The sequence below is a fragment of the Paramisgurnus dabryanus genome, chromosome 4, assembly GCF_030506205.2.
Source record: "Paramisgurnus dabryanus chromosome 4, PD_genome_1.1, whole genome shotgun sequence".
Taxonomy (NCBI): Eukaryota; Metazoa; Chordata; class Actinopteri; order Cypriniformes; family Cobitidae; genus Paramisgurnus; species Paramisgurnus dabryanus.
In genome coordinates this window covers 51482253-51507252 of record NC_133340.1, presented here as the reverse complement: position 1 = coordinate 51507252, position 25000 = coordinate 51482253, and the positions used below count along the sequence as shown (strand labels likewise).

Genomic DNA, 25000 nt, shown 5'->3' with positions numbered 1-25000 from the left:
GCGTAGGTGGGGAAAGGAAGCCTTGTGGCTTTCCCGCGTGTTTAACCTTGGAATACCCTGGGGGTATGAGGCTAAAAGGGCGGGCGTAACGTTACCGTTGAAGGCACGTGACGTTCTCCTCAGTTTAGCAACATTGCCACCAACGGCGCTCTGGCGGCGGTGGTTTGCTGCCGAGAACACAGTTATTCGATATATCTCGGAGTCCATAAGATACACGGTCCTTCACTCGAGGAGCGAAACTCAAATCCTTGTAAAATTCTGCCAGAACGCGTGTAAGGGACGCGATCCTTGCGTCCCTCACAAGTGCGACGATCTACGGCGAGACGCTTCAGTCACGGTGAAGAGAAAGAATCTGAGTATTTTGCCGCCTAAACAGGTTATATAGTAGCGGAAGTCCCACCCCTATAATGGTACGTTTACACCAACCGCGGTAGAGGCGTGAAGCGCGAGTGATTTCAATGTTAAGTCAATGTGAAGACGCGTTGACGCACGTCAAGAGGTCCCGCGGCGCGGAAGAGGCGTTCAGCGCGGCGCGGAAGACGCGTTTCCGCCTCTTTCGCGCGTGAAGCTCGGGCGAAAGGCGCGAATTGAGCGTTGTGCGCGGTACGCGCGAATGGTGCTTTTTGTGCATCTAGCGGTTCACGCGAATTTGCGGCTGACGCCCGAGTTGAAAAATTTGAACTTTGGCGGAATTTCGCGCCGCGTTAACCAATCAGGAGCCTGCTTGCTGCTGTGGTGGCAGCCCCACCCGGAGTCACTCACTCAACCAAGGCTTGATATTGTCCATAAGCAGACACTCGGAGCTATACGGCACAAGTTCTTATTTCTATAGAGGAGACAGGAATAAAAAGGACCTCGCTTGGAAGAGTGTCAGTGAGGACATTGGGCAACCTGGTAATTGTAATACACACTTCACTTTTGAGTCACGTGACGTTTATCGACCCGTGTCGTTTATTTTCCCCATAGTACGGTTACCAAATACAAACTGGTAACTCTCTCGATAAATGCACAATCAACATCAGTCATTTTGCAAACAGACAACCGCATAGCACTTGCCCCTCCCACAAGAAGCGGAGTTTGCCTCTGACGCGCGTCAAATGCTTGGTTTTTCCGCGCGTCTACTCCGCTCTACACGCGCGAATGCATCCAAATTGTTCAAGCGGCAACCCACGCGCGGTAGACGCGATTTTGACGCCCAAACCGCGTTTGGTGTAAACTCAGCATAAGGCTGTCATGGGCGGCATTGGCAAGTACACTGGCGTTGTTCAATAAAAACTTCAGAGAAACCGGAAGAGGGAGGAGTTCCCATAGCATCAGCGGACCAATGTCGAGTGACCGCTCTCGAAAGGGAACTCTGTCATCATTTACTCACTCTCATGTTGTTGCAAACCTGTATAAATTACTTTGTTCTGTTGAAAACGAAGGAAGATATATTAAGCCATGTTGTAACCAAACCATTCATGAGCCCCATTTACTTGCATAGTATTCTTTTTCCTACAATGTAGGTGAATGGGGCTCATGATTTGGCATTCATGGCATTTCTCAAAAGAAGATGAAAGAATTTTATTTTTTAGGGTGAACTTTCCCTTGAATACCTAAAATAGCTTTCATTGCAATAAATTAGCGCCAGAATATTACTTACTTTTATGATATTGCAATGACTGTTTAGCTGTTGGGGGTCCCCATGGTGAAGGAACAATGACACCTTTAGTAAAAAACTGCAAAAACAGAAACAAAACTGATCAAGTACCTTTATTGCACATAGGTTATTACACAGATTTATACTACAATAAAATAAACTACACGTTTTACCTGTTCAATGGCATTCTGTCGTTTTTCCTCAATTTCAGCATCTGACCTGTGGTGTTAAAATAAAGTAGGTTTGATTACCCAGGAACGAACATTTTGTCATTAAATACTTACCCTCGTGTCTTCCCATACCCGCAAAACATCTGTTAATCGTCATAACAAAAATAAAGATACTTTTGATGAAATCCACTTACAACTTTGTAAGTAAACAATTTCGTGTATTAAGAGTATATGAAATTAATATACAAGTTTCTGCCCCTATTTAGGCAATCAATTCTGTATTTTTATTGTGGCTATACGATGGAGGATGAGATGAGTCACATGAAATGTAATAAAGCATTTTTCTTTATTTAACAACTAACTGGACAATAAAAATAGGCATTAATAAAAACATTCATTTATTAAAAGGCATGTCACAAGACCTTTTTTAAGATGTAAAATAAATCATTGGTGTCACCAGAGTACATATTTACATATTTGCTTTAGCTCAAAATACCCCACAAATAATTTATTATAACATGTTAAATAAGTACGAGCAAAAAATAGCAGTTTTGGGTGTGTCCTTTAAAATGCAAATGAGCTGATGAAATGCAAACACTGATCCCAATGATGGTGGTTTGTTAAAATTTACATTTAATTGTGCTGTCAATTCTTTTCTTGCTCTCTTTCTCTCTCTGCACTAAATGGCAGTGGTGTGGTTGGATAGTACCACCCCTTAATCTGCACTATAATAATAAGATCCCCCTATTACATCATAAGGAGAGCCAAATTTCAATGGCCTATTTTTTCACATGCTTGCAGAGAATGGCTTGCCAAAACTAAGTTACTGGGTTGACCTTTTTCACATTTTCTAGGTTGATAGAAGCACTGAGGACCCAATTACAGCACTTAAACATGGAAAAAGTCAGATTTTCATGCCATAGCCCATTTAAAGACAGACAAAGATACAAAGAAATTCATTATTTAATATTTTATTAGGTAATAAAAACTATTATCATAAAATTATATCTTCAATAAAATATTTTTCCTGAATTAAGTGTTTAAGAAATAAGTTAACTTTTTTAAAGAGTAACTAAACCCTAAACCAACTTTTTTTTGTTAATGATCTGTAAGAATGATGCTTTATTAGTGCTGTTCATTGATTTTAATAAGTTTTTTGACATTTGGGTATAAAGTGTTTCAATACTACAATATATGGTGTAAAAACGTCTGAGTGCTGCCCTCTTCGGGTTGAACGGTGGCTATTGCAGTTGAATTTTCCTATTGGATGATGGGTCCAAAAAATGACTCGTGACGTAAGCAGGTTCAAGCTCACCACGCCCTTGTTACGATCTCACAACACACTTAGTTCATCCCCTCTATCTCCGTTGGGGTCTGCCCACTTTTCTTGCATTTTTCAAATATTGCCAGTGGGCGGAGTCAGGCTCTGACCAGGGGTTTAGTTACGCTTTAAAGTTAAAGATTTTTTTTCTTACCTCATTGGCACATATTTTTGCTTGTTTTAAGCACAAACTCACTTAAATTGTATATTTTTGGTCTAAAAACTAGATTTATTTTCTTAGGTCATTTTTCTCATCAAGAAAATTCATCTTAATTAATTAATTAAGCAGCACAGTAATTACTGACAATGTAAAGGGTAGGCTATTTAAATAAAACAATGAAAATAAACGAAGTTCAACAAACTGGAATAAAACGGTAACATACTTTCAAAATCAAGTTTATTTACTAACACTTACATCATCCAATATGTTTTTTTTTCATCAGTAGAACAATAAAGAAGATATTTTGCAGAAACCCCAGTGCTCCATCATGCAAGTCAACAAATCCGCCACTTTATGAGCTAAAGCATCCAATACAAAACTAATCCCCCCATAACTCCGTGTGACATATTGACATCTTGTGAAGCAAATCAATCAGTTTTTGCAAGAAACTGAACGTTAATTACAACACTATTAGCGTGAATGCCAAAGCAGGAAGCACGCTTTACATTCGCTTTACAGGTTTAGTTGTCAAACAGATGTTTAAACAACAACAAAAAATATGTAACTTCATTGTGACGACGGTAATAGTAATGCACTTCCCGAGGTAGAATTCAAAGGGTTTTTGCATGAGAGTGGAGGCCACTATCCACTCTCCCACCTGATCACTTGTGTCAATCAATCAACATGTGGGATACAATTTGTCAGCGCGCGTCTAAAACCTTGTCAAGGCTGCTCTATGGCAATACGTGCAAATGACCACTAGGTGTCACTGTGGAGGTGGTTTTGATCGATGTTTCGAAGCCTCGACACAATTGATTCAACCGTTTCAGTGTTTCACGAAGCCTCGCTCTGCCCATCACTACGTTCGAGGTAGGGCTGCAGCTATCGATTATTTTTGTAATCGATTAATCTAGCACTGAATCGATCGATTAATCAAGTAATCGGATAAAGATTTTGTGTGTGTTTTTAAACAACCAAAACAAATAATGCATAACGAAAATGACGTGGGCATGTGGGCATTTACGCTGTAAAATATTTATATATAATCTCAAATCTGAAAATTTAATGTCAACCCACGGAACGAATATTCGAATATTCTGGTCCAGCCCTAGCTCCTTGTTTCCTGTCTGCCATTATTGGACAAACTAATTAATCCAGGTGTGTCTGATTATTGTTGTTGTGACTACTGAGGTCAGGCACACCTGGATTAATCAGTTTGTTTGTGACTACTGAGGTCAGGCACACCTGGATTAATCAGTTTGTCCAATAATGGAAGACAACAGGAGCTGGCTGAAGTTCAGGAAGTAGTGCAGCTGGGCATAAAGCCTTTTTTTAGATATTTGTACTAGGGATGTCAATTTATGCAATTTCCCATATTCAATTATCGTTTAACTCTTTCACCGCCAGCGGTTTTTTTAAAGTTGCCAACCAGCGCCAACGTTTTTCATGATATTCACCAAAGTTTAATGCCTTCCAGAAAATGTTCTTCTTTAAATATATAAACATACAATATACCAAATGAAAGAACAGACCCTCTGCTTTCAAACAAAAACCCAGTTTCATCCTACCTTCAGTGGTTCTTTTGTAATCAGCTTTTGAATATGGGTAGGTTTCTGCAAAAACACCACATTTTGAGCAAAAAGCAGAGATCACAAAATTTTTGTGACGGACTTTTCATAGAGATCCCATTCAGAGCGATCTTTAAAACAGACACTGAAATGCAGCTGCTTGCCATAGGGCAATACTTCCAGGTTTAAAAAGTTGCGGAAGGGCGCCACCTGGTGGATAATAGCGGTATTGCGGAAAGACGGAAAATCTCGTCATTGCCGGGGAAGCGTTTTCTCTTAATTGACGAGATATCTCGTCAATGGCGGTGAAAGAGTTAAATTAACAATCAATCAATCGAATAACCGATTCACAAATGTCAAGAATCGATTCTTAAATGTTAGTTTACAAAATAATAATGTGACGTTATCAGAACCAAAGGCGGAACTCAACTGCGGGACCGGTGCTGCATACGGACAACTTCAGAGTGCGCACTGCGCGAGCACCTAGAGCGGAGCTTACATGAGCTGAAGAGAAAGAAATAAACTCTAGAACAGCCCTGTTTGACTTACTCTAAACTGCAAGAAAACAAAATGCACTTTGGGATAATCTTTGTCTGCCTTTTCTCTGTTCAGTGAGCGGCAGGGAGATACAGCACATTAAATTTAATGACTCTTCTGACTGTGCTAAACGCGTTTTCCTAAACCATCCGCTGACTGTTTAGATATAAGAACATGAATATACTTCTGTAAAAATATGCACATAGTTTGTTATCCAGACGTTGGGTGCGCTGCATTAGGTATATACAGTAATACTGCCAATCACTGTGTTTAACGTTAATGATGATGCTAGATGCTTAATGTTAGTCAGTTCGTGGAAGTTAATGCCGGTTAACATATAGAATTAATGTCACGTTTAGTTACTATGTTTTACCGGTTTTAATATCTTACAACAGAAACAGAACCTATATGTATATAACAATAAAATTATTGATCACTTAGTTGCATTAAAATACAGTATATGACAGTTCAGAGACTAGGAGCAAAAGCGCAAATACTAGCCTGGCTTTGAGTGCAAATGTGACATAATGACGTCACAAATATGCAAATTAGTACCTCAAGAATCGATTCTGAATCGATTCGGGACACTAAGAATCGATTCTGAATCGATTCGTGAGGGTCCAAGGCGTTCCCACCCCTAATTGGCACTCTGCAACAGTCGCATGAAAGTCCATGTGTCCATGACAAGTCAAAGTAAAGGTTTCATTATCAAGTGTTATTTTTCTGGTTGTTCACCTCACTTTCCGAGTCGTTGATACACCATTTGTTATAATTATATCCAATTAGCACACGAAGGGCACTTTTTCCATCGTCACCTCACCTTAGACCTGCGGCGTACTTTCTGCAAATATGCTTATAATATATGGAGATGGCAACCTTCCATTAGAAAACACGAAACAGTCAACTTGACTAGCGTGTAGCGCCTCAGCCAGTCAATAATGATCAGTGATATTTTGCGGGCATTTAGAGTATAGCGGGCATTTAGAGTATAGCGACAGTCAGTTACAGTTTCTTGACAGATTACATTTTAATCTGTTTATTAAAAACGGCTTATGGTCTCCTTTCCTGTGTATATTTCTGGTCTCCTTTCCTGGGTAATATATAATATAATAATTTAGCTGCAAGCAGCGATGGTGGGCCCTCGCACGTCTTTTTATACGGTGCCTTTGAGAAAACAATGCACGGTGGGCACGTGCATCAATTGGGTATATATCACTGGACTATTTCATGTTGTTACTGACCCATTTAGGTACTGTAGGGCAGAGGTGGAACGTAACAAATTACACACTGTAAAAAGTGATTCTGAGTTTTAGTCAGGTGGACAAGTAAAATCATGTCCTGTCAACTTGCAGTGTCTCACTACGCAGAAGGATGAGTTATAACAACCTCAACTTGAAGGGAAATTGAAAACTTAAAATAAGGTGTTCATATAACAACAAAACATAGGTTCTTTCAATTTTTTTGCCTTATGCGCATGTGCCAGAATCTCTACGTCATAATGACGTACTACTGGTGCGTTCCAGGCAGGTTTTTAAACCCGTGAGTTACGACTTCAAAACCACGACTCACGACCTTATGCGTTCCAGGCAGCCCGTAACTCGTGTTTTTACAACCTTCTACCGGTGAAAGTGCACTGGAACGGCAGTCAAACCCGTGACTTCCCACCCGTGAACTCGTACTAGATCGATGTACTCCCAGTTCAGAGTCGTGAGGCGTGGTTTTGAACTCGTGAGTTACGGGTTACGGGTTGCCTGGAACGCAGCATACTTTAACAAATTTGAACAAGAGGCGCCATCGCCATTTTCTGCACGAGAGGACGAGATCACTACAGGAGTTGCTGATGGGAGAAAAAAGACGACGAAGGAGCTCTTATTTGAACGACTACAGATGGATTTTTATAGTAAGTATACCCCGATTTGTGCTTTCTTTCATGTAAAAAATAGGCTTGTTTCGTTTGCGTATTAATTTAAGACAACTTGATTGGTAAGTTAACATTAATCAGGAGCCACACACACAGTGTTAGACACCGAGCTGTTGTCGAGACGTGAGCAGAAAGAGAAGTCGTCTTTGACTAGTGTAAGTTAATGTTGGTAAATAGATAAAAACACGTACAGTTACTTTTTAGCATGTTAATTGGTGTAAAATGGCCCAAAATAGCTTTTTCGCATGGTTTAAAGTTTTCAGGCACCGTGCCGGATCTCCGGCGTGCGGCGTTGGCTGCGAATTAAAAAATATATATATAACGTTGATATATTAATATCATTTCACGTTCATGCGTTCACCCACAAATAGGATGAGAGGAACACATATTTTACTCTCAACCAAACTAAACTAGCCAATCAGAAGTAGAATGGGGCGGGTCTTTAAGTGTGGTTGAGAGATCCAGCTGCAGGTATCGTGCGGAGACCGGAGATGTCACGTAGCAAGGAATCCGCAGGATGGAAAGTAAGTTTATTAAAAACAAGAAAGATATGACCTAATTGATAAAGCACTTAAATAAGTGGCGCTGGGCATGGATAGAAGGAATAGGCAGAGACAGGCAGCATTTTAGAAGAAATTAAGAGAAGCAGGTGCTTGCATTTCAAATACTGTTTCACGATATCAATTTAAAGTTGCATTTGTGTCAAAAGTTTTTGCTTGCATTATAATATTCTCTACGCGCATGCGTTAACGCGCGCATCCACATGAATCAGATCCCACATAATCCTGACAAAAACACACATTCGCTGATGGTTTGTGAATCTAATTTTCGTGTTTGCGTTAACGCATGCGATTACAGAATAGTATAATGACACACTCGTAGATCTTGTTTGCCTGCATGTGTGTGTGAAACGCGTAGCTCTTGACTGTTATGCTTTGCCAAAAGATTAATGCAAAAAACAAATTGACTTGACTAAATTCCTGGTTGTCTGAAAAGGCAAAGTCACATCAACATTTGAATGATAAACTTTAATGTTGCAGTATCCACTTCAAATTTAGGGTGCTAAGGTTGCTTGATGTTCAGTGATAAATAATAAATCTGTATTAAATGCTACCACTTATTATTCTATAAACATGTTTTGACCAATGGTGAATCTCATTTGTGTGCCCTATTATTACCATGCATACATGCAACCAAAGATTTTTAAATTCCTCATAGATCTATGTCACTTATTTTTACTCTTAAAGTGCACTACATTGATGTAATTACCTTTAATTGCACAAAGTGACTGAATTTGTTCTGTCTGATCATGGTTTACTTTGTGGCATATAGCCCAAACGCGATTGTTCCCGGTGACCCCGCAGCGTTGGTCTGGTTTCAAACTCAAATGGATTTCGATTGAACCCTGGTGCGTTATTACGTCATCACAAACGTGCATGACGCATGATAGAAAACAACACGGGTCAATATATAGCTTTTTTTATTAATTCGGTGCTGTGTGTGTGTGTGTGTGTGTGTGTGTGTGTGTGTGTGTGTGTGTGTGTGTGTGTGTGTGTGTCATATAATGTGGGCTTCTGCTGCTTGCAAATTAACTCTTTTAAGGAGACAGTGGATTTTTAGATTTGTTGTCCTGGTTCCACATGCTATGCACAAACACACTGAAGGCTCATTCTCACTCGTATCCAAGGTAAATCATCAACACTTATGGGCAGGTCACATTTCTTCCTGAAACAGTGCACATCCGAGTCCACATGACAGTGTCACAGTATGATTTTGTCATGTGGACTTGGGTGTGCACTGGGGTACCGAAGCCAAGACTACCTGGAGGAAGTGGTCTTTGTTCGGTTGCACTCAAACCGTGCCGCGTGCGCACTTGTTCAGGAAGTAATGTGACCTGCGCATGCGTTTTAGCTTATTATGATGTATTTAGTTAAATATAATACATGTAAGGGATGATAGTGTTGATGATTTACCTTGGATACGAGCGATAGTGAGCCTTCAGTGTGTTCGCGCATAGCGTGTGGAATCTGTTTTCTATTATGCTTCATGCACGTTTGTGATAACGTAATAACGCACCAGGGTTTGACAGAAATCAGTTGAGTGTGAAATCAGACCAACGCTGCCGGGGTCGGGAACAATCGGGCTAGGAGTTCAGATCACAGCAAACGAGCCCAGTGTGAACCACCCTTAGACACTCCTGGTTTAAGTGACATCAGCTGGTTACATCTACTATTAAATCTTATTTTGGTGCTGAACAAAAGGCAACAAACAACTGTTGTTGTTGTACGACATCACTGGTAAATTATTTACAACAAAAGCATATAAAAAGTGTACATATTTGAAATTAATGTTTTTATTTTTCAAGACAGAAGGAGGGGGTGAAAGGATAAATTAAAAGAAAAACAAAGGACTGAACCAATAAAGGAGGTACTTTAACCATCATATATTTTACAGACAACAAACCAAAGGATGAGGACTGCAGCATTGCTTGGGCTGCCGTGATACATGCGAGAGACTCCTTCTAAATTCATGAAGATATGCGAGGTAAGCTGAAACCTTTAAAGCAAAACGAGGGAAAATTGAACATTAGATCTCTTAATTTGTGGGGGGTCTGGGGACTTTAAATTGTTTGTGAAATTGGTTATAAGTAATAGTACCTTAATTTTGTTTTCATTCTACAAAGCCCAGTGACCGTGAAAAGGATGTGATCAAGGGCGTGGTGATCGGAGTCCTAGTGGTTGTGGAAAATGTGATGGAGCCTCTCCCAGAATTCTACAATGACGTTGCCCTGGTGATTGAGGAAGAAGTGGTGATGCGTCACCTGAGTGACATACCTAATGCTTTTCTGAACCTGATGGGCCTGGTGTACGCATTAAACCTTGACTTTCCAAAGGAATTAAAATTTACTTTTGAAGTGATACAACGCCTGTTCATTGCAGTTGGATCACACTCTTGCACCGCAAGAGTTCACTCTTTGAAGAGCAAGTTGCTGAGATAAGAAACTCTTTTCTTCTCCTTGCTACTATAAGTACTTACACTATTACACAGTTTTAAGGTTTAAGACCATTGTTATTTTAGATATTATTGTTTTAAAGGGATACTCCATCGTTTTGTCATATTAAACTGTTATTACCTTAAAGCAATAGTTCACTTTGAAATTAAGTTTTGATATGTTTTAGCTTACCTCAAGGGCATCCAAAATGTAGGTGTCTTTGTTTCCGTGGTAGTTTCACTTTTGATATTTTTAGGTCAAACAGTTCTTGTCTGTCAGTCATATAATGCAGGTCTATGAGGTAAACATTACCTCAAAGAGCATTCACAGAGAAGTCCAAATTAAGCAACTGTCCATCGTAAGTACACATTGATGGCCTTAGACACAAAACGAGCGGTTTGTGTGAGAAAACGAACACTATTTATATTGTTTTTGCCCCTTGTACACAACCACATCTGTGCCTAGTCTGCGCATGCGCCGGAAGTGATCTCTCGCACGTGTACGTCACTCATTGTTTACACAGAACAGAGATTGTAGGTAAGACCGTTAATAGAAATTGTACTGATTTGCGCTTATCCGGGATGTTTAAACCGACGTGAAAGAAAACAATTACGTATGCTCGCGCAAACTCATCCAGGAGATCTCTTCCGGCGCATGTGCAAACTAAGCTCAGACGTGGTTGTGTACAAGGGGCAAAAACAATATAAATAGTGTTCGTTTTCTAACACAAACCGCTCGTTTCGTGTCTTAGGCCATCAATGTGTACTTACGATGGACAGTTGTTTAATTTGGACTTCTCTGTGCATGCTCTTTGAAGTAATGTTTAGTAAGTGACCATAGACCTGCATTATATGACTGACAGAAAACAACGGTTTGACCTAAAAATATCAAAAGTGAAAGTACCGCGGAAACCAAGACACCTACATCTTGGATGCCCCTGAGGTAAGCTAAAACATCAAAATTTAATTTCAAAGTGAACTATCCTTTTAACTTAGAAGAGTCAATACATACCTCTATCATCTCAGTGCGTGCACTTAAGAACTGTGGCGTGTGGTGACACTTTGATAGCACTTAGCTTAGCCCAGTTCATTCAATGGTACCAAACAGAGATAAAGTTAGAAATGATCAAACACATCAACGTTTTCCCTATTTAATACGAGTAGATATATGATCAAATATTGTGGAACAAAATAAAATGTGGCGCTTTTAAAAGTGGGTTTAAAAGGGTAAGTATAATCATTATGAGAGGGAGAAGGGGAGCAGATTTTTCAGGCGAGTCGAAGTACTCCCAAAAGTGCTATTCCACCATACAATATAGTTACCCTTTTTAACCCGCTTTTAAAAGCACCATGTTTTATTTTGTGGCGATTTACTACTAATCAAGGAACCGGCATTACTTACAAGATGCGCGTGACAATCACATGCGGTTTATTGTGCAGCCCTAGTGCATAGAGAACTTTGCACGTGTTTTTGTGAGGTGTATATTTTAACATTGGTATTATAGAATTTTTTTTAAACAGACTGTGTTCTTGTTACCTTGTCCTGCTTCTCTTTCCTTGTCATGTCTGACATTTGATTGGGAATTGAAGACTTTTATTTGAAGTTGTTAAACACAGCTTATAGTAAATTCTTCATGTACAGTTGTTCCTGCAATGACAATATCTGATACTATTCTCTAAGAATGGGTCTGTGCATAAAGAAGTTTGCATGTGCTTATGTGAGCTGAATATATGTGAGTGTTTTTCGTGTAATGTTTTCATATCTTTGCAAGGAAAAATAAATGCTGAGAGTTTCAATTTTGCAGTTGTGTTGATTTCATTTAAAAAAAATCTGGTTTCAGGCAGATATCTAGAACTTCTTGTCAAAGAAAACAATGAAGTCTAATAAACTCAAAAAGTTAAGTTGTGATGTTGAGGGAAAACTCACTATTTTATGTCAATTAGACTTTGTTAATGGTTGTGAAAACATGAAAAATTAAGTTAAACCAATATGTTTTTAAGTTTACTTATCAATTAATAAGCAATTCGATTTTTTTGTTATGGTACGTTGGCCCAATTTACTGCAAGTTATTTCAACAAATACATATAAGTTGAGTTAACTTAACTCCTAATGTTGGCTAAACTTAACTGAGTCAATGCAATAAGATGACTTGACCAAGTCAAGTTGGGTCAACAAATCATTTTTTACAGTGCATTTAGTCACGTTACTGTAATTGGGTAGTTTTTTTGTGTACTTTTACTTTAGTATGTTTTGTTTAAAGTTTTGAATTTCGTTACATTTTAAATCATATCCTTTACTGAGCAAAAAAATATTTCAAAAAGCAAGTTGATAAAGACGCGCAACGGATGATTGATGGGCGGGGGAACGCGCAAAAAGAACCATGGAGATGGACGAGACAGGCGTGCGCTAATGCAGACCCACCTTAATTCAATTCTTATGAAAGAAACCCCTGGTCATATTTAAGCGACCACTTTCCACTGACAAGAAGCGAGTGCTTCATTCCTATGAAAGGAAGGATTCATGCTCAGAGAGAGAGAGCGCGAGAGAGAGCGCGAGAGAGAGAGCGCGAGAGAGAGCGAGAGAGAGAGAGAGACAGAGAGATAGAGAGAGAGAGAGACTTGACTTTTGATCCCCTTTATTACAAAAACGAGGTTCAATTAAATATTAAATAGAGTTAAGAGAGCATTGTGGTTAAAAAGACAACTATGCTATGCAAAACAACAAAATACAATAACAACAACAACAACAAGATATCACAGTTAAATGTACATTTGCAAACAACCATTGATGTCAGTTTCACATATGCACTGATTGAATCCCCAGATATAATTAAAAGTCTCTAAGTCTTTAACCAGGTTATAATAGGCATATTCCGCTTTTAACCTTGATTTAATTAAACCTTTTAGAATTGCCATCACATCAGTTGACCCATCATTATTAATCTTACTTTTGCGTGAGACCCAAATTCCCATTTTTGCTTGGCCAAATAAAAAGTTAAGTAAAACATGGATCTGTTTTCTGTTCTTATTATATTTTGGCCCATAAATGAAAAGTGTAGGTGAAAATGTCCCTCCTAAAACTGCACACCATTCTTCCAATTGAGAAAGCAATGGCTCAAGCCCCCCACATTGAAAAAATAAATGAAAAACAGTTTCAGTAGTTCCGCAAAACGGACAACCCTCCTGTACTTGGGGATCAATGTGTGCTCTATGTCTGTTTGTAGCTATTAACCCATGCACAACTCTCCACTGAAGGTCTCCAGACCTTTTTTAAATTGGAGGTTTGTACAGGGTCCTCCAGCTACCTTTGGGGGAAGAACCTGGTCCTAAGAACTCCTGCCATTTCGATTCCTTTATCCCTTCCAGGCTACGAATGTGTGAAACTTTCACACAAGTGATGTACAGTGCCTTTTTCCCTGCTTGGCTAAAAAGGTCCAGTTCAGGTATTTTAAAAGTCTGCAAGGCCCCCTCTTTTTCTTCAAAATCTTCTATGGCAGGGGATATCCTTAGTTCAGGGAAAACAGAACTCATATCGTCATGAGTAGCATTCAATGAGCATTTAAAATCCGCTGATAAACAATCCTGGATCTCCTTCACCAGCCTTTGCACCAGACGAATTGATCTGACCCAAGCTTAGAGGCTGTTTACACTTGGTATTAAGATGTGTTTTCATCGATCGGATCACAAGTGGACGAGAGAGACACATTGCGTTTACACCTGGTATTTAAATCCGTCTCTTTTGTCCACTTTCGACCGCATCTGTCCTGAGTACTGTGAGGGGGTGGTCTGTGAGACGGTGGGCGAGTCTCTCTGCTGTCATTCAAACGCGAGCGGGAATAATTATGAGTTTATATGGACGCAAACTTATATTATGTCAGGGCCAGCTGCTTGTTTAGCAAGTATACATGCTGCACAGTGTTTTGTACGTTTATTTGTTGGAGCTTTCTCTGAATTTTCAGCGCAATTGATGAAATAGGATCGCGCAACTTTCACGCTTTCAAAACGAAACTACGGAGAACACCCCGCAGTAGTTTTATCAATGAAAGGCTAAAAATAGCGCTGTTCACCGTATGTTCACGGCAGAAGTCAAAAAAGACGTAAAACTTGTGTTTAATACCTCAGATTAGAGAAATGGGCGGAGAGAAGGCGGTCGCATGTGGCTGTCCGAACGCATTCAACCACATTGCGTTCCGCAACTCCAAAGCGATCCGATCGAAAGTGGTTTCGACTACCTCTGAATGTGGTTGAAAGTGGTCGAAAGTGGACGCGTTCAAAACGTTTTGAACACCGTTTACACCTGGCATTAACGTCGTCCACTTGTGATCCGATCGACGAAAACGCATGTTAATACCAAGTGTAAACAGCCTCTTAGATGCCAAGATTTCAACCGTCATCCACCCTTCCGATGTCAATAAATGTCCAATTTTTGTGATTTTTGCAGATACTAGAGCATTCTTCATTGAGGATGTTTTTAAAATCCTTAAGTCAAAAATAGAATTGTTCAGCAAAGGTTCTTCTTTAGACCAAAGTCCTTGCAACTCCATAGTGTCTCTTGTGATACTTAACGTCCTCCAGGCTTTCAGCACTGAATAGTAAAAAGAAGTCAGTCCAGACAAGTTAGCGTTTTGTATATCCATAAGAAAGAAATGTTTGTCTAGCCCCATCCCTCCTGCTCTCCTGAGGAGGGCACAAGCAACTCCAGACCAGCTTACATCTGTTCCATATAGAAGTCTTTTAGCTGTTTGGAGTCTGAAAGTCTTTATTCTACTTCTGATATCCACTAATCCATGTCCACCTTCTTGTCTAGGCAAAAACAACACAGGTTCTTTTACCCAGTGCTGTCCAGTCCAGAAAAAAAGTCTATTAAACGTTTCTGAATTCTTGATACCAAGTCGTTAGGCGGTTCCAGGATGATCATTTTATGCCATAGGGATGAGGCTATAAGGTTGTTGCAGACCAAAGCTCTTCCCCAATACGATAACTGGGGTAGCAGCCAAAGCCAGTGAAACAATCGAGCACACACCTTCTCCACCAAGCCCTCCCAATTCTGTCTCATATAGTCCTCCTTCCCTAAAAACACCCATAAATACTTAAAACCAGCTCTTCCTCATTGTAAGTTACCTGGAAGGTTTGGAATATTGTGGTCTAAACCACACCACAAAGCGGCACTTTTGGCCCAGTTTACTTTGGCAGAAGAAGCTTTACCATAACTCACTAAAATCTCTTTTACAACCTGAACATCCTTATCATTTCTTAAAACAACAGAAATATCATCGGCATATGCTGAAACTTTTATACAGTCATTAGAGCTTAACTCTTGCACCTTCAATCTTATTAATTTCTCTCTTAATTTGCATAGAAGAGGTTCAATAGCTAAACTGTAAAGCTGACCAGAGAGTGGGCACCCTTGTCGTATTCCCCTCTGCACCTTAACTCTTTCCCCGCCATTGACGAGATATCTCGTCAATTAAGAGAAAACGCTTCCCCGCCAATGACGAGATTTTCCGTCTTTCCGCAATACCGCTATTATCCACCAGGTGGCGCCCTTCCTCAACTTTTTAAACCCGGAAGTATTGCCCTATGGCAAGCTGCTGCATGTCCGTGTCTGTTTTAAAGATCGCTCTGAATGGGATCTCTATGAAAAGTCAGTCACAAAAATGGAATTATCTCTGCTTTTTGCTCAAAATATGGTGTTTTTGCAAAAACCTACCCATATTCAAAAGCTGATTGCAAAAGAACCACTAAAGGTAGGATGAAACGGTTTTTTTTTTGTTTGAAAGCAGAGGGTCTGTTCTTTCATTTGGTATATTGTATGTTTATATATTTAAAGAAGAACATTTTCTGGAAGGCATTAAACTTTGGTGAAAATCATGAAAACCGCTGGCGCTGGCTGGCAACTTTTTTGAAAAACGCTGGCAGTGAAAGAGTTAACAGGGACACTAAGGCCACCTGCTATCTTTACCATACATGTGGCCTCATTATACAACAACTTTATCATATTTATAAAATTCTCCCCCAAACCAAAAGCCTCCAATACTTTAAAAAGATACTCATGATCTACGCGATCAAAGGCTTTTTCTTGGTCGAGTGATAAAATTCCCACATTAATATTGTTACCCAAAGCATTATCAATCACATCACGCATTAAATGCAAATTGTCAGAGATACATCTGTCTTTTATACAATAGGACTGATCCTTATGTATAAGTTTATACAGTATTTTGTTTAGTCTATTAGCGAGACACTTTGATAAAAGTTTATATTCGGAACACAGAATAGCCACAGGTCTCCAGCTCTTTAACAGTGTAAGATCACCTTTTTTCGGTAGTAAAGTTAAGATTGCCCGTTGGCAACTTAGGTAAAAAACCTGTACGGATACATTCCTGCAGCACTTCAAAGAGATCCGTTCCAATTATTGACCAAAATTTTTATAAAACTTGCCAGGAAGACCATCAATACCTGGGGTACGACCTGAAGAAAGTCCCGCTACCGCAGTACTTAGTTCCCCAAATGTAAATCCAGCTTCTAAACCTTGTTTATCATCGTCAGTTAAACTGGGAAGATCTTGTAAGAGTTCATTTTGGATTTGAATATCTATGTCCTCAGCTGAATATAAATGGGAATAAAAGTCCACAGCTAATCTTCGCATTTCCATAGGATCAGATGTGCATTGTCCATTGTTGTTTTTCAGACTAAACATTTGATTCACTTGTTCATTCTTGCGTTCCAAGTTGAAAAAAAAAGAAGTGGGACCGTCCATATCTTTTAGTGATAAAAATCTATTTCTCACCAGAGTTCTTTTGACTTTTTCGTTTAAAACCGAGCTCAATTTCAGTCTTTTTTCAGTCCACTCATGTGTATTCACAGAAAGATCTCCAATCATGTTCTTTTCAATCTCAATGATTTCTCTTTCAAGACATGCTAAAGTCCGTTTCAAACACACATTTGAGTAAGATGTATACTGCATACAGAATTCTCTTATGTGAACTTTCCCAACTTCCCACCCAGGGTTCCTACAGGTTTCTTCAAGTTAAATTCAAGTCTTTTTAAGACCTTTTTAAGACCATTTATATAAAAAATTAATAACCATTTCACGTCCCTACCAGCAAAGAAAAACTAAAATCCTTGAACTTGTGTTTTATTTATTTTTCCGATGTGAAATGGGTAAAAAGATGATAAGCCAAGCAGGTGTGAAAAAAAAATTTCAGTAGATGTAGTTTTCTTTCCTTTTTAGATAGAGCAGAAGCAGTAAAAGTGCCTCTTTTAATTCATCTCTTGCAGATTAAAAGAGCTTTATCCACTTATTATTTTAGATTCAAAAGTCTACTTGCTGTCCCAGTGTTTGGTGACTTTATATTAGAGCTTTGCCTTTTTTAAATCTAGAGTCAGCTTGAGCTTTGCTCGTGCAATGGGCTTGACATTCACATTTCTTTTTTGCTACTATCTCTGTGATCTTTGAGCAAACTTTTTAGATATAAAAAGATGGTTCATTAATAATAATATTATTAAACAAAGGGACGGAGAAAGAAACTGCAGCGCGTGGTCGTGACTTTCAAACCAAGCCAGTTGTTATCGCAATAGAAACGGAGGCACGCAGCTTGAAACTGCACGTGAACTTTAGAGCTGACTGACTCTGATCACGGCCGTTTTCCGATCGCCTCGGGTTTTACACATAATGTTAATCGAACCCGGTCCTCCGTGAAAACCTCTATGCATACAACTCTGCTCAAGTTCAGAAACATGTGACGCTGAACTCGCTTCATGTCGCACCCAATTCATCGAGAAACAGCAGACTCATCGGGAGAGACACGATGTGCTCGCAACCAAAATGCCATTAATAATGAAAAGCCGCAGGCGCCGAAAAGCGATGTGTTTGCATCCCTGATTTAATCAAAATGTGGTTGACAAAGAAACTTTTAAGGAAAAATACAATATGGAGAAGTTACATACAGCACAATTTTTAAGACCAAGACATCAAAATTTAAGACTTTAAGTCTTTTTAAGGTATTATTTCCAAATTCATAAATTCAATGCTTTTAAGGCTTTTTCAGACCCCGCGGGAACCCTGCCCACCAAAGGGTAATGTTATCATATCTTTCTTTCTCAATTTTCCAAGTTTCCCACAAATGTTTAAAAGAATCACAGAAATCCTTGTCTTGCAATAGTTTAACATTAAAGTGCCAGTACGCAACTTCTTTTTTTCTTAACAGTCATATTACAATCAACAGTGATTAGTTTGTGATCAGTAAAAGGCGTAGGGACAATAGCTGTATGTACAACTCTACTTTTCATATTTTTTGATAAATACAATCTGTCAAGGCGTGCTGCTGAAATAATTCCATCATGAACCTTTACCCAAGTGTATTGTTTTACCAAGAGATTGTTTTCTCTCCATATGTCAGTAAAATTTAGATTCTTAGTAAAATTAAAAAGTTTTAATAACATTTGCTAGTACTGTGGGTGACTGAAAATGGGGTTCTTCTCCGTTTCTATCCAGTACAGAGTTAAGTGTACAGTTCCAGTCCCCACCTAGAAATATTAACTCACTTTCTTGTTGTTGTCTTAAAAATACATTCAGCTTATTAAAAATGTGTATTCTGTCAGCCCCTATATTAGGAGCATATATGTTCACAAACACAAATAAAACCCCATTTAAATCGACCTTAACTGCTAAACATCTTCCTGGTTCAATTTCTTTTTTATAAAGAACTTTAGCTTTTGTAACTGGGGAAAATAGAATTGCAGTTCCTGCACTTAAATTAGTCCCGTGTGAGTAAACACATTCATTTCTCCACCACATTTTCAAGTCAACTTCATTATTTACGTCACTGTGAGTTTCTTGTAGGAAAATCACATCAAGGTTTTTCAACCTGATAAATTCTAGAACCGGTCAGCCTTTCTCCTATCCCTCATCCCATTAACATTTAGAGATCCCACGTGTAAGGTTTCCATAAGGGGAAAAGAGAGGAGAAAAAGAACAATCAAGAAGAAAAGTGTATTGCCCATTATTATTAATTAAAATATACCTTTTCCAGTTTTACTTATTTTCTGTATATCAGTTAAATGCTTCTTCAGTCTAAAACGTTTCTGCTGTGATAATTCGTCATAGCTGCAACTTTTTCTTGCCCATGTAACAGAGGAGATAAATTTATCCAAATCTGGAAAAAATTCTCTCACTTCTGTAGTTTTACCTTTGGTCTCATCTAAAAAAGCATTAATTTGAGCCACACTATACAAATCTTCTGTCACCACTTTAGACATCTCTGACCCTTCAGACCACTGCCCATCATCTCTCATGCTATCCTCAGTACATTGAGACAGTCCATCTAAATCATCTACTGAGTATTGCTCTCCTGTTTGTACATCAGTTTGAGTTACAGTCTCTTTTCATTAACATCATCAACTATATCATTTGTATGCATAGCAACAGCAACACTACATCCAGCCTGGTCTCTACTGTCAGTCTCATCATCCACACCAGCATCGCTTTCACTCACCTCGTTGTGCCCGTAGACTTCCTCTAAAGACCTTTTGCTTTGCTTCTTTGTTGCTTGTTTCTTTTGTGTTACTGTATTCTCCACAGCATCAATAGTGTCGTTATGATGAGATGGTCCGCTTTCAGTTATGTTGGCAGGCAATTGTTGTTCATCATTCACTTTCTTATTGGGGCACGAAAAGCGTTTATGGCCTATATGTCCGCATTCAAAGCACCTCAAATTATCGGTACTTGCATACACCATATACGAATCATCTCCGTGATTTACACGGAACGAAATCTCCAATGTGCGTTCTGATGAAGTCAGGAACATTAGTACTTGTCGCCTGAACGACATAACGTGTTTAAGATCCGTACTTTTACATGCTAAAAGGATGTTTCTGACAGGGCTTGCGATCTTGCCATATCGAGTTAATTCTTTAACGATAGTATCATTTGATACAAAAGGCGGTACGTTTGAAATAGTGACTTTAGTCGACGGAGCCGATAGAGGAGTCACGGGCACAAACGTTTCCTTAATCCACAAACCATTTTCAGTTACTTGGCTTACTAACTGCTCTGATGTTAAAAACACGACGACAGCTTTATTCATTCGTGATGCAGAGAGAATATTGTCATATCCGACAATTTCCCCCACCACCACGAGTACATCTTCGACACTGATGCCAAGTTCAGGCACACACCTGCACCCATTACGCAGAGACATGTCTGAGGCCATATCGGCACGCGGCTCGCGACACACAGCCTAACCGTGCTTAATAACCAGTTACTGTTAAAACTATTGATTCTAATCCAGAAAGGGAAAAAAATTAGAAAATACTTCCAGAAAACAACCTTGAAATCCTACGCTCAATCTAACCAGCACGCTCCGCTCGCCCCACTACACACACACATGCGCGCAGAGAGAGAGAGAGAGAGAGAGAGAGAGAGAGAGAGAGAGAGAGAGAGAGAGAGAGAGAGAGAGAGAGAGAGAGAGAGAGAGAGAGAGAGAGAGAGAGAGAGAGAGAGAGAGAGAGAGAGAGAGAGAGACTTTGACTTTTAAAAACCTTTTAATTACCAATTAATACAAAACATAATCTCCACAATTAACACTGCCATACAATAATAAATTCACCATTCAAAAACTAGCCCTCCAGACTCATCTCTTACCACAAGAGCGTCTTCCACACTCCACCTCACCTCAAAGCAATACATATTATTTATTAGCTTAGAATATGCATGTTCAACAAACACTCTGTACTCCACTAAAGTTTTAAATATTCCAAGCAAATCAGTACTTTCCCCTTCATTTGCACATGATTACTGAACTTGAAATTGGGCGACTGGTTTTAAAAAGAGGATTGAACCATAATGGTTCTAAAAACCCATAATGCTCATCCTCTTCTCTGACCTTTTTTAACAACTGCCATGTTTTTAAAACAGACACATAAAAATTAAACAGTAAAACATTTACCTTCGAAACAAATGATTTTTCAATTAAAAACAACTGTTTGTCTAACCTGATTCCCCCAATATTCTGTAAAACAGACAAACCCATTGCAATCCAGGGTATTTTGTCTGAGCCGTACAGTAGCTTTTGTAATGTTTGAAGCCTCATTGTCTTAACCCTTGCTTCCAAACTGATTAATCCCTGTCCTCCCTCCATTACTGGAAGATATAAAACTTCAGGAGGTAGCCAATGATAGCCATCCCAAAAAAAATTGACAAAGGCTTTTTGGATTACTTTTAACAGCTCGTCAGGAGGATCCAACACTATAAATCTATGCCACAACATTGAGGCTGCTAAATTGTTAACAATTAAACATCTCCCTCTGTAGGACAGCTTTGGGAGGATCCATCTCCACTTCTGTAGTCTCCCTAAAACCTTGTCAACTAGTCCTTCCCAATTTTTTTCCATATAGGTATCGGTTCCTAAATAAATTCCAAGAACTTTAAAACCATTTTTAACCCATGTACATTGTTGTGGGAGCTGAGGAGGGCCTATGTTTTGCCACTCACCCAGTAACAGGGACACACACTTTTCCCAATTAACCTTTGCGGATGTGGCTTTTTGAAACATTTTCAGGCTAGAAATTAAAGCAACCATGTCCTCATTGTTCCTTATGAATACAGTTATATCATCAGCATAAGCTGTAAGTTTATCTGATGGGACATCCGGAAACCCAGGGACATTAAATCCACACAGTTGTTTCCTTAAAAACACCAGCAAAGGCTCAATGGAAATGGAATACAAAAGTCCAGATAAAGGGCATCCTTGCCGTATGCCCCTTGTTACTGCAAAAGGCCTGGTTAAACAACCATTGATCCGAAGCATGCTTGATGTTTCATTGTATAAACGTTTAATACAAGAGATAAACTTTGGACCGAAACCAAAGGCCTTTAGAGTCTTTAATAAATATAGATGGTCCACCCGGTCAAAGGCTTTCTCTTGATCTAAATGATAAGAGTCCAATGTCAATTTTATGTTTTTCAGCAACTGCAATAGTGTCTCTTAACAAAAACAGGTTGTCAAAAATTGTCCGTTTAGGAATGCAGTATGTCTGATCTTCATGAATTATGGTGGACATAGATTTTTTCAACCTGTTAGTGATAGCCTTTGACAGTATTTTAAAATCGGAACATAGCAATGACACAGGGCGCCAATTGCTTAAGAGTCCCAGATCTCCTTTCTTAGGAATTAACGTCAACACCGCCCTTCGACAGCTCAAAGGTAAAGTACCTTGATTAAAGGACTCCAAAAAAACATTATACAAATCTTGTCCTAGCACATTCCAAAACCTCTTAAAAAAGTCAGCAGAAAGACCATCTAATCCAGGAGATTTGCCACTATTCAGCTCCTCCACAGCACGTGACAGCTCAGCAAAGGTCAAGAAACCTTCCAATTCTCTTTCCTCTTCCTTAGACAACTTTGGAAGGTCAATAAGAAATTCTTCAACTACTGCTTCATCACAGAGTTCTGTTTGATAAAGTCTCTCATAAAAGGAAATTGCAGTGGCTATGATTTCTTGCTGGTTTGTGGTTTCATTTCCATCAGGAAGTTTAAGATTATGAAAAAAATTTTGCTCTTTTGACTTTTTCTCCAGCCCAAAAAAAAAGTTAGTTGGAGCGTCCATTTCATTGCACTTTAAATATCGTGCTCTAACCAAAGTCTCCTTCTTTAGCTCCTCCAATAAATCCTTCAAAAGACTTTTATTCTTTTTAATAATTTCGGTTGATAAAAGTCCTCCTCTCTCATTGAAACTTTGCTGAAGGATTTCTTGCTCCATTATATTCATCTTTGTATTCCAATTTTCAGTGATGTTTGCTGTATATTGTTGACAAAAGGCCTTTATCTGCACCTTTCCCAAATCCCACCACTGGTTTAAGGAGGAATAACTAAATCTCTCTTCTCTCCAAGACTCCCAAAAAATAGCAAAAGAGTGCACAAAGGTGTGATCTCTAAGTAATCTATTATTAAAGTGCCAGTGTGACTGATAGGATTAAGGTGACAGAACAGACATAGACATAGAAATATAATGATGATCTGACAAAGATGTGGGTGAGATACAACTACCAAAAAACCTCCCTTTGTTACTTTTTTTTGTGTAAAAACGATCCAGTCTTGCAGCAGAAATATTGTTTGAATTCATTTTCAACCAAGTATACTGTTTAACATGAGGATAAGCATCCCTCCACAAATCTATCAGATTGTGTCTATTTATTAAACCTTTAAAAACATTTGTAGAACCAAAATGAGGTTTATTATGGTTTCTATCAAGCTTATAGTCAACAGTACAATTAAAATCACCTCCTAACACAAGAATCCTTTCATCAGAGATCTTTAACAATTCCTCAGAAAGTTTCAGAAAAAAATCCCCACACTCACTTCCTATATTAGGAGCATATATATTAAAGAAAGAAACACTATTATTTCCTATTTTTATATCGGCTCGCAAAAGTCTTCCTGGTACTACTTCTAAGAAAACCGGAAGATCTTTAATGCGTTTTGAAAATAAAATCGCAACACCAGCACTTACATTAGTACCATGGCTAAGACTAACGCTACCTTCCCATTCATTTACCCAATCTCCCTGATTACCGACATCAGTGTGTGTTTCCTGCAATAAAATTACATCTGCTTTTTTAAGTTGTAAATATTTAAACAAAGCACCTCTCTTTCGTACATCCCTACAGCCATTTATATTTAAGGATCCAATACTAAAAGAACCCATCAGGATGCACAAGGAGAAAGTGACTAAAAACCAAAGTTGATGTAATTTCCAGTTCATGAAATTCTTTAACTTTTCTTTACCCGTTTTCTAACAGCACTCACAAACTTCTTCAATCTAAAACGCTTAGGCTGATCTAATTCATCCATTGATGCTTTCCTCATAACAATTTGAGAAGATTCAATAAAAAGCTTTAAATCAGGAAAATACATTTCAATTTTTGGTTTTCTCTGATTTTTGGTAGCATCTAGAAAGTCATTAAACTGATCTACAGTATAATAACAAGGCTTTACAAATCTCTCAAAAACATTTTCCTGAGACTTTGATTCTGCTGGTTCATCAATCGTCAAATCTGAATAAACACTGTCCACATCACTATCAGAAAGCTGAGATTTAGTTTTTTCAAAGAGCAAGTCAATATCACTGAGAGACATATTACTGCCTGATGCCTGCGTCACAGTCTCATCTAAATCAACACTCACTTCAGGCCTATCTTGTTCCTCAGTTTGCTCCAATTCACCAGAAGGCTTCACATTATCATCCACTTCAGTCTTTTTAGCATCAGGTGTAATCTTTTCTGACCCAGCAGCCTCTACATTACAAGCTTTTTGCACCCTTTCTTCACTTTCAGTGGGCGCTGAGTTTACAGCATTCAAAACAACTGTAGCATTTTCATTATGCAACTCATTCTCTGAAGCATTTACAATCTGCTCTGAATTAGCTTCTGAAACATTCCTTACAGCTTCTTTGGCTACAGGACAAGCTGTTTTAATGTGACCATGTTGTCCACAAATAAAACATTTCATGGACTCGGTACTAATGAAGATCGTATAATCTCGACCCATCACCGTCAGTTTTACTGACACATCAAGCATTGAGTATTCAGGACTTAATATCATCAAAGCCTGACGTCTGAATGACATAACATGCTTTAACTCTTGGGCTTTCAGTCTCAACGGAATCATTTTAATCGATCCGATCAGTTTTCC

At 38.8% G+C, this 25000-nt stretch overlaps 1 protein-coding gene and 2 long non-coding RNA genes across 3 annotated transcripts in view; 2 read left to right on the top strand and 1 right to left on the bottom strand.

Annotated features, from left to right (window-relative positions):
- Positions 1 to 25000, bottom strand: part of bora (bora aurora kinase A activator) — a 161963-nt gene that overhangs the window by 108983 nt on the left and 27980 nt on the right. Inside the window, exons 4-5 of the mRNA XM_065295801.1 lie at positions 1813 to 1858; positions 1643 to 1718 (exon numbers count right to left, since the gene is read on the bottom strand). Of these exons, the coding sequence (XP_065151873.1) occupies positions 1643 to 1718; positions 1813 to 1858 (122 nt within the window). The remainder of the gene's footprint in view (positions 1 to 1642; positions 1719 to 1812; positions 1859 to 25000) is intronic.
- Positions 7143 to 10481, top strand: LOC135786092 (uncharacterized). The gene is made up of 3 exons (XR_010546840.1): positions 7143 to 7295; positions 9771 to 9860; positions 10000 to 10481. It is a non-coding gene; the product is annotated as an uncharacterized lncRNA (long non-coding RNA).
- The window catches only part of LOC135786095 (uncharacterized), a 24671-nt gene continuing 10226 nt past the window's right edge, over positions 10556 to 25000 (top strand). The window contains exon 1 of the long non-coding RNA XR_010546844.2: positions 10556 to 11250. This is a non-coding gene — a long non-coding RNA (uncharacterized lncRNA). The remainder of the gene's footprint in view (positions 11251 to 25000) is intronic.